This window comes from Gossypium hirsutum, chromosome A13 (assembly GCF_007990345.1).
Source record: "Gossypium hirsutum isolate 1008001.06 chromosome A13, Gossypium_hirsutum_v2.1, whole genome shotgun sequence".
Classification (NCBI taxonomy): domain Eukaryota; kingdom Viridiplantae; phylum Streptophyta; class Magnoliopsida; order Malvales; family Malvaceae; genus Gossypium; species Gossypium hirsutum.
Window position 1 is genome coordinate 876038 of NC_053436.1, and position 11073 is coordinate 887110.

General features: G+C 33.0%; 1 protein-coding gene across 1 annotated transcript; it reads right to left on the bottom strand.

The window, feature by feature from the left end:
• Nucleotides 1–5729: 5729 nt before the first annotated feature.
• LOC121212746 (uncharacterized) lies at nt 5730–7824 on the bottom strand. Its single transcript, XM_041086156.1, has 3 exons — nt 7253–7824; nt 6128–6633; nt 5730–6082 (listed from the first exon to the last, which is right to left on the bottom strand). The coding sequence occupies exons 1-3, from the start codon at nt 7822–7824 to the stop codon at nt 5730–5732; spliced, it is 1431 nt and encodes a 476-aa protein (XP_040942090.1).
• Nucleotides 7825–11073: the final 3249 nt, after the last annotated feature.

An 11073-nucleotide genomic window follows, 5' to 3' on the forward strand; every position in this document is an offset into this window, starting at 1 on the left:
CAAGGCTGGAAACATGCTAAGGTTGATGAAATCAGTATGATCAAGAAGAATCAGACCTGGCATCTAGTTGAGAGACCAACAAACATGAAGGTTATTGGAGTGAAGAGGGTGTTTCGAGCCAAGCAAAATGCTGTTGGTAGATCAAACAAACTCAAAGCAAGGCTGGTTGTAAAGGATTCAGTCAGAACTATGCAGCATGCAAGCCAATGAGGAGTGCTGAAATTGGCCTGCATGCAGCACATGAAGCAGCCAATGAGCAAACCATGCAACGCAAGTCATGCGGATGAAGTGCATGCAACTCGTAAAAGATCAAGCTGCTGTATATTACCAGGATGAAATACAGTAACATGCAAAAGTACCATATGTTATCCGGATAAAGTACGTTTTTTTGTAATAGGAGACCTGTATCTGTATTTGATTTGACAACTTTTTGCCTGGATAAAGTTTAGTCAACCTAAGCAGCTTTAGACAGTCAGCAGGTTACTATTGAGCTGTTTATGTGCAAGTTATTTTTTAGAAAATTTATTGCTCTTTCAATGTAATAGTTTAATATATGTACATTTTATCTTTAAAAAATTGTATGAATGTGAGAAGTCAACTTTTTTTTGTTTCTCCTTCAACATTTGAGTTTTGCTTCTGTTTTTCATCTTTCAACACAAATTTTAGTTCTTTTGTTTTTTGTTTTGTGATCAAAAATCCAACAGCCTTGAGTTTTACACAGTTCCCCGGTCAAATAATCATACCTCTCGGCCAAATTTCGATAAATACGGTAGAGTTCTTGAACTTGGACAATCACCTCAGATTTAGTCACATCTTCACTATTGTCTTCCACCAATTTCATTATTTGTTTAACATTCAGGTCCATTTCTGCAAGTCAAGAATCATTTTATCATTTACAAGATACCAACAAGAATCCATAACAACAAGAATAGTGAAACATGGTAAAAGTACAAAGACCCCTAGGAGTCAAATTGCATTTTGGCCTTTTTACTCAAAAAATAGGTAAATTAATCCCTATACAATAGATTAAAGAGCAAATTAATCCTTTCTAACCAATTCCACCATCAATTGAATTCATTTGTTACCGTTGGACATCCATCCCCCCACCAATCTCCACCATCATGTAACACATAATTTAAATTTAAAATTAAATAATCACAATAAATTATGAAACATATGAGAGATTATTTGAGATATGATTAAAAATATATGAAAAACAATTAAAACATGTCTTGTCTTAAAATAATATATGTACACACTAAGAACCACATTATTAGCATTTAAAATTTTATATAAATTTAAAAATATGATTATTTTAGATTCTTCTATTTAAAAATTTTGAAATAACAATTCTTTTTATATCCGTTTTTCGGTCCATGCTTGAGGTTCGTGGCTACCCCTCTTAATAATGTCGTCTCCAAATTTTAAACCTAAGTTCTCCCCTTGAAAGTACAATTTACCTTACCATTACATCCAACCACTTGTTGATTCCTTTTAAAAATATCTCTTATGTTATTCTCCATTTTTCAATTAAATAAAATTATCCCTTTTGAAAAAAAATTAATCCTCATACTTGTATAGACTTTTATAATATTATAGAATTTTTATTTTTAAAAATATAAAAAAATTAACCAATCATAATTCGACATGTGTCATGTATTAACAAAAATAAGAGTTAAAATACAATTTCATCCTTGTATTGATTTATATATTGACAATTTTCAAAAGGACTAAATTGAAATTCTAATATTTTTATGAGGCCAAATTATAATTTTATCATATATTAATTTAATATTTTTTAAAATTTGAGAGACTATATAAATTCGAAGGCTTTTAAGCACATATTTTCTTCTTTAATTTAAAATTTTGAAAAAAATTATAAATAAAAGTTAATTATATTATACTCGAAAGTCTATTCATAGTCATAAATTATTCAACTTTTGCAGCCGACAATATCAAGAAAAGAATTGTTCCTCCAACAATCACTTTCTTTTATAATTAAAAATTGAAATTTGATTTTCAAAGCCCTTAATATTTCAAACAATTTGGTGGAAATTTCCAAATCATCCCTTTATTATAAATAATTTGTTTGAATTAGTCTCTATATTATTAAATAAATTGATTTAGTCCATGTATTATTAAAAAGTATCAAATAAGAGAAACTTAGAAAATACTTAACATTTACTATATAAAAAAATGTCATTTATTGTTTAACAAGATTAGTATTTTTTTAATTTTTACAGTTCTGTAAATGAAATCTTGTGTTTTAAAAAAAATTATATTTTCAAGACATTTTTTATATTGCTTTGTTACAAATTAGAGAGACTTGAATTTTTTTGATAGTATATAGACTAAATTTATTTATTTAATAATATAAATTTTAATTTGGTCCAATCCCTATAATACAAGGAGCTCACGGAACAAACACAATAAATTTGATGCTAACCTATGAAGTTTTGAAAATTAAAGTATGCAATTATAAAACGATACATGCCTAGTTGACTATGTCAAAATGGGAAGTAAATGGGATAAATTCAATATGCAATTATATACATGAATTTTATTTTGGTGCAATTATACACGTGAAACGCTAATTGTGGTTCAAATGTATACTTAAAACTTTAATTTTAATTTAATCATACATATTTAAATAAATAAATAAATACATATTTTATTTTTATATTGGATAAATATAATTATTTATGTATGCAATATATAAACATAAAATGATGTTATATCAATAATCATATTAATAATTTACAAGAATTGGATCAAATCAAAATTTCATGTATATAATTGCACATTAAATCGTAGTTCATATCTAATTTTAAAATTTATCCATAAATAAAATTTTAATTGGATTCAACCTCTCTTTTGCGCATATTATAATTTATTCATGGAGGTTCACAAAAAAAGCATAATCATAATCATAATCAAGATTATAGAGTTTAAAATGATAATTTTTTTTGAAAATCATGATATTTTAGATTTAAATTTCATCATTAGTAAAATTTTCAGTTGGAACAATTTGTCCACTTCAATTGTACAAACTATTAAAAAAACCATATATATATATATATTCAACCATAAATTTGTATCGATTCATAGATCAATCAATCCACCCTCTTATTTTGAACTGATACCTCCATTGAAAATGTCCATGAATCTTGCAATATACATGGCGTATCTGCACAGCTCACTCCCGATCAAGCAAGCATCGAATTTTTCGAAACCGTGCAGCTTAGTAAGGAGACCTTTTTTCAAAGTGAAACATAAGAACATTCGGATTCTTTGTGGTCCCTCAAACCTCCATGCAAGGAACCATAAAGGATCATGTTGGTTCCAAGAGATCTTCCTTAGTTCGTTATATGCACTCTTAACAGTGAAGTCACCGTCAAATGATTGCGAACTAGGTCCGAATTCCATGAGTTGTCATCCATCATATAGCGTGCACAACACCGCTAAGTTATGACCTTCATGAAGCAGGGAAATCATATGTATGTATGTATGTACGTATGTTTTGTATGGTAGATATTGTATATGGTTGATATTTTAAGTTGTATGGAATTTGGCTCTTTTGGAAGTAAATGATTTAGGTCAATTTGTTGAGTTGAAATATGTAGGATATGGCATTTGAAATTTATGACTCCTAATTGTGGAGCAAGATGAATGTATAATTTGATAAAGGTTAAATGCCTTTGTATGTGATGTTTGAAATGTGGTTCCAATGAGGGCTATATTGGTTACGCTCTTAGATTGTATGAAATTGGCATGTTTTGAGGTGTATTTGATGACATTTATAGCCAGGATAGGTGTGAAAATTGCCTTGTTTTGGAAGCAAAAATTGGTGCACATGGCCAGGGCACGAGCTGTACACGGCCTACTCACACGGTTGTGTGTCTTAATGATCTTAGGTGCAGGGCACACACGGTCTAAGACACAGCCAGCGACATGGTTGTGTGACCCAACATCAAATGCACACACGGGTAGGCACACGGCCGTGTGACCTTAATTCGAATATACACACGGGCGGACACACGGTCGTATGTCTCGACTTCGAATGTCCACACAGCCTAGGCTGTGACACACGGCCGTGTGTCCCTTATTTTCAAAATTTTCATCTTTTTCCTAACTTTTCCGTTTTGTTTCAAATAGACCTCAGAATATTTCCAATTTATTTTTAGGACCTCGTAAATTCAGTTTAAGGCCCGTAAGTCTATGTTTATTGTGAATTGCTTGTGATTTGATTAATTGTAATTATATTGAATAATTGTTTTTAAGTAGTGTTAAATGTTTGAAATGTTATCGTAATACTCCATGACTTCAATCCGGCGACAGACACTGGTTAGGGGTATTACATATTTTTCTTAAGTTTAAATTGTCCTTTATAAATTTTATATAAATGCATGAAAAATACAAAAATACTCTATAATAATATTTATTAATCATTAAAAGTTGGGTTTTTAATACTTTTCTTGATCGAGTTAGTGTCGAGCTAACTCGTGATACTGTCTAAATTCATGATGCCAATTCAATCATACACTTAAATAATAGTATAATTGTTATTGTTTACGAAAAGATTAAAATATCAATGTTGAACCCTGAAATGAAATCAACAGTTAAGATTTAAAATATAAGTAGAGATGGTAATGGAGTGGGGCGTAATGGTTTTTTGTCCACCCGACCCGATATACATCTAACATAATTCGACTTTGATCCAACTCAAAATTAAATATGAATTTACTTATCTTAAACCTGACTCGAAAAATCAAAGTTACACCCAATATCGATCGATATACCACTTCTTTTAATTTTTTTATATTTTTTTATTAAAATAGAATAATAGTTTTAAAGTTTTTAATGATAACATTACTTTTTTTTGTAGTTATAGTTAAGCTAGGGAAAATATTTTTATAAATTTTTATTATCATATATTATAATCTAATATTATATATAAATGGTTACTTTGGTAATTACGGGGAAAATTTTTCTAAATCGAAGAAAGAATTGTATGAAATTGTAATTCCACGTCATCCGTATCCTTTTCTAATACAAAAATGACAAATCAGAATTTAAGATTTAATCCATGTACTTTAAAAGTTAAAATTTCAAATATCCTACTTCTACGATTTGAAAATTCTAGTTCAATTATTATTATTTGAAATTTTTTTGTCAAAAAAATTAAACTTAACATGTTTATTTTTTTTTATCAATCATATGAAATATTATATGATGGCAATCTAATTAACATGCCAAATTGGAAGATTTTGATGGAAATTATTAACAATGTTAAAGATTGGAATGAGATCTTTAAATCAGAAAAGTAAGAGGACTAAATTTTAAATTTTATCTAAGTCAAAGGACTAACAACATATTTTCACAAAAGAAATTGATAGACTAATTTAGGTTTTAGACTAAACAAAATTTTCATATCCAACTATATTCAACTTGTATAAATATGGAAGGTAGCATATAATAATTTTTCATGGAATCTAAGGACAAAAAATAATTAACATACTAGCATGTAAGAAAAAGAAGAAATAAGGAAATCATATAAATTGTATTATCATATATTTACAGTTCAAACCTCACAATTTTCAACCTAAAAACATTACATTGTTTAAACTCACAATTGAAAAGCTAAATAAAAGTAGCAACCATTAACAACAACCACACACTATTCTTTTGTAAAACTGAAGCCGCAATTTTCAGCACCTACCATAGATCGCTCAGACTAGGCATTTCCAATGTGAAATATACTTGCATCCTGGTTCTGCACATTCAAGAGAAAGATCTTTACAATGCTCACCACATTTAACACATTCAGGGTAGTAAGGAAATTTCTTGACAAAAGTGAGAGGGTGTGGATGGTCTCCTTCATTGTAGGTGCTCCCAAGTTTTACGAATGGATATTTTCCAAGAATGCAATCCACGTGAGCAGAAGTGTCACAAGTTTCGCAATAGTAAAACCAGTGCTTTGGATCTCTTTTTTCCTCACAAATGTCACAATAATGATATTTTGCATAATCATTAATCTTGTCATAAGAGAGTGCAAGAAGATGTTCATCGCATTTATGTCTAACTGTAGTTGGTCGTAGAACACAACGAAGTCATAAATGAAAATTACAATCCTTACAACCATCTGCGCCATTGAAATCCACCCCACAAGCACTACACTGCCCCTTATTATCATAATAGAAAAGAAGAGGGTGTTTATGCCCTGGAATTTTTACAACATCTTGGAAATGGTGAGTCATACATCGAAGGCATACTGGACTCCCACATTCATTACATTTATAAGAAAATCCATTAGAAATGAACCAGCATGATTCACATTTGAACATGCAGTCTGAAGTAAGGATGATGGGTTTTAATCCAGAAAATTGCGTTCCTCTACAAATATGAGTCGGAACAAGTGTCATCTTAGGTAATTCAGCACAAGATTTTTGAAGAAAGAAATCACACCGCGAGCAATGGTAAAACTTAGCGGAGATCAATAATAAGCACCCATCACAACATTTATCACCATGCTCTCTGATTTTGTCACTTAACATCAAGTAGTGTTTATGCTTGAAATATTCTATTACTGTGGCTTCTCCAGCATCATTCCTCTCAAGAACCTCAGTGATGGAGCTAATTGTTGGAATATTTTCAAATATTTATAGTATCCCAATAACTATAAATGAATGGGTGTAATTAATCAAAAGATAAAACTTTTGGTCATTGGTCAAAAGTTATATCATTTGATTTTTTAAAAAAGAATTATAACTATTCAAAAAATATTATTTGAATAGTTACAAAATTAAATGAATAATTATTATTATTTATTTATTCATAAAGACACCTATTGAAAGATGTCTCTATGAAGAGACATGAAAATTCCTATAAATAGGAATGGGATTTCATTTGGAAATTAGATCAACAAATTCTAATATTATTTCTTCTCTTCCTTCATTTTCTAATATTATTAGATTATTCTATAAAGTATTGCTGCAGAAATCCTTTGTAGAAATTGAGTTTTTGTTATACATTACTCAGTGCATAGTGGACTATTCTCGTCAGTGCAAAACGCAAATAGTCATTGGCTTCATTGTATCCTCGAGGTTAATTTGCTTAGAACTCGTTTGCACACTGAAGATAAGTGGGGGCGAATATAACCTTAAAGATAGTGGCTTGATACACGCCTTGGAGCCTGTCCTATTTCTTCTTTTTCTTTTCGAGTTCCGATCGTGTGTTCGAGTTTTTTCCTTACCGGAGTTTTGTACTAACACTAACAGGTATATCAAGAGATTTGTCATCTTCATTTTCCTCTGAAACTATGCAATACCATTTCTTTTCTTTCAGTGCACAATTCACATGGAATATAACATTGCAATATTCACAGAAGTAACTACCGTGCTCTGTATCGACAACTTCATGGCACCATATGCAATTCAAACTTTTAAAATATTCCTTGTGAATGAAATACTTGTGAAAAACACGATGGACATGCAACCTGTGTTGGATAATGCGTGGCAATGAAACGCATTTTTTATGGACCATAATACTGCATGTACCACATGTATAGGCAACATGATGTCCTTCAGTGCCACAAGCATCACAAATGTTTGGTATTTGTCTCCAAAACAAGGTGAATTGGTGTTGATGACTTTTATCTTCGATGTCCGGAAACAGTGACGCACATTCAATGTGAATAGCCAACTTACAAGGTGAACAACCATATACAAGTCCTCTATTTGGAGTTACTTGGCATATCTTGCAAGAAAGCCGTTCACTATTAAATTGTAGAAGAAGAGGATGTTTGCGATGGCACACATGACCCATTTTGGGAGGAAGCTCAGTACACTTCTTATGCAAATTAAACCCACAATCAAGAGAGAAGTATGTATAAATTGCTAATGGTTCCCAACACACAAAGCACTTACCCAGGATTCCACTATCGTTTTTAGAGGAAAACGATGGATCCTCAAGGGCAACATGCTCAAGCTCTTTCAAATTTCTTTCAGCAATATTAAATGTAAACAAAGCACATTTAATATGAAAGTCCAAGCCACAAGAGCAATGGTAAATGAACTTCTCACATGTTTCATCACAGAAATCGCAAACGCACCTTGTGTCAGAAGTGTAAGGTGGATTCTGCAGAAGCAGGAGAGGATGGTGACGATGAAAAGGATGATTAAGCTCCAAAGGTGCCTCGGCACATGACTTGTAGAGGTAAAACCCACAGCACTCCACACAGCTAAAACATGGAGCTGTGTTGAACATGGACTGTAAAGCAACAAAGGAGCAACTTGGTGCATTTTGTTTATTTTGTTTATTTTTAATATTTGTAATGATAGCTATAATTGAAACAAGTTGATATGCAACTTGGTTTCATAATAATAGCTAATATGCTTTCATAATGATAGCTATAATGCTTTCATCTTTTTAATTATTAATTGGCAAGTTGCCAAATTTAGTGGAAATTGTTAGGTAAACATTCCAGCTATAATGCTTTCGTCTTTTTAATTATTAATTGGCAAGTTGCCAAATTTAGTGGAAATTGTTAGGTAAACATTCCACTTTTGTAATTCTTATATATTTTGTAATGGAAATGAAAGTGTGTACTTCTCATTCGGCTATTTTTTACCCTATCAATTTTTGCTTGCTGTTTTCATGAGCTTATGCTCTTTGTTGTTCATTGTTGCTGCTGTTTTTTTTCCAACAAATGGTAATCAGAGCCTCTTGTCTTTGAGGACCTCTGTTGTTTAAGTTTTTTTGTTTCAAAATAAACTCAAAAATCGTGTTTGTCAAACCAGTTTCAGCAACATGAGCTTTGCACCTCCTCCACCACCAATTTTTACTGGAGAAAACTACCACATTTGGACAGTTAAAATGAAAACTTACCTCCAAGCACTTGATCTGTGGAGTGCAGTTGAAAATGATGTCGAGCCACTACCATTGAGAGCAAATCCAACCATTGCTCAGATCAAGCAACATAGTGAGGAGCGAGCCAAGAAGCATAAAGCCATGGCCTGCCTACAGAATGGAGTGTCTGATGTAATTTTTACTCGCATCATGGCCTGTGACTCACCCAAACAAGCTTGGGACAAGCTGAAAGAGGAGTTCATGGGATCAGACAAGACAAGGCAGCAACAAGTAATTAATCTTAGAAGGGAGTTTGAAAATTTGAAGATGAAGGAGTCAGAAACTATCAAGCAATATTCTGATAGGATTATGGCTACTGTCAATAATATTAGACTCCTTGGAGAAGATTTCAGTGACAGCAGGGTTGTTGAGAAGGTTATTACCACCTTACCTGAAAGGTTTGAGTCAAAAATCTCCTCATTGGAGGACTCGAGAGATCTCACAACCATTTCTTTGTCTGAGTTGGTTAACTCACTTTATGCACTTGAGCAGAGAAGAGCAAGTAGGCAGGAGGAAAGTCCTGAAGGTGCTTTTCAAGCAAAGGTCAGAGAAGGCTCTAGCTCAAGTCAGAAAGCTAAGAAGCCTTAGTTTGAAAAAAGGGAAAGATCAAAGAAAGATGTCGGTAGAAGGAGGTTTCCACCATGCATTCACTGCAAGAAGACTAACCATTTGGAGAAGTATTGCTGGAACAAACCAGACATCCAATGCAAGAGCTGCAAGCAGTATGGTCATCATGAAAAGATTTGTAGAAATCAAGAAAAGTCACAAACTCTGCCAGTACAAGCCAAGACTGCTGAAGATCTTCAAGCTCAGGAGGAGCATGTCTTCACTGCCTCATGTTCTACAACCACAAGCAAATCCAAATGCAGTTGGCTTATGGATAGTGGCTGCTCACATCACATGGCATCAAATGAGAGCCTGTTCAAGGATCTTGACAGGAGTTTTGCTTCAAAGGTCAGAATAGGCAATGGGAATCTGATTGAAGCTAAAGGCAGAGGTGATGTTGTGATCAACACTAGTTCAGGTAACAAGGTTATTTCAGATGTGCTTTATGTACCTGAAATAGATCAAAATCTACTTAGTGTAGGTCAGCTGGTTAAGAAAGGCTACTCTCTAGTTTTCAAGAATGATTCTTGTGTTATTAATGATATTCTTGGTAGAAAAGTTATTTCAGCACCCATGGCAGATAGGTGTTTTATGTTGGATGTGAGCCAACTTGAGAAAAGTGCCTATACAAGCTCAGTTGACAATACTGATCTTTGGCACAAGAGGTTTGGCCATGTTAACCTCAAATCACTTGATTTGCTGTACAAAATGAACATGACAGAGGACATGGTGAAGGTTAGTGCAAGTGAAGGTGTTTGTGAAGTGTGTCAGCTTGGCAAGCAGGCCAGGTTACCTTTTCCAGTAAACCAAGCATAGAGGGCTCGAGAAAGACTTGAATTGGTGCACTCAGATGTCTGTGGACCAATGAAGACTCCTTCACTGAATGGCAGTAAGTATTTTATAATGTTTATTGATGATCTGACTAGATTTTGCTGGGTTTATTTCATGAAACAAAAGTCAGAAGTGTTTGAAGTTTTTGGAAAGTTCAAGGCATTGGCAGAAAATCAAATAGGCTGCAGGATTAAGGCCTTGAGGACAGACAATGGTTCTGAATACTTGTCTGAAAGATTTCAGAAGCTATGTGAGCAGGCTGGGATTCATCATCAATTGACCACAGTGTATACTCCTCAGCAAAATGGAGTATGTGAAAGGAAGAACAGAACAGTGATGAACATGACTAGGTGTTTGTTGTTTCAAAGCAAGCTTCCAAACATTTTTTGGGCTGAAGGTGTCAACACCTCAGTGTACCTGCTCAATAGGCTGCCAACACATGCTTTAAATGATAAAACTCCTTTTGAAGCATGGTATGATCTTAAACCAACAGTTTCCCATTTAAAAGTGTTTGGTTGCATGTGTTTTGTACTTGTCCCTGCAGAAAGAAGAACCAAGCTTGAGAAGAGATCAGTTCCTGGTATATTTGTTGGCTACAGTAGCTACAAGAAGGGCTACAGAGTATTTGATCCTTCAACCAAGAAGATTTTGGTAAGCAGGGATGTCAAATTCGATGAAGGAAGGTTTTGGAGTCTAGATGGCTTTAACACAAGTCAGTTTGAAAAAGAG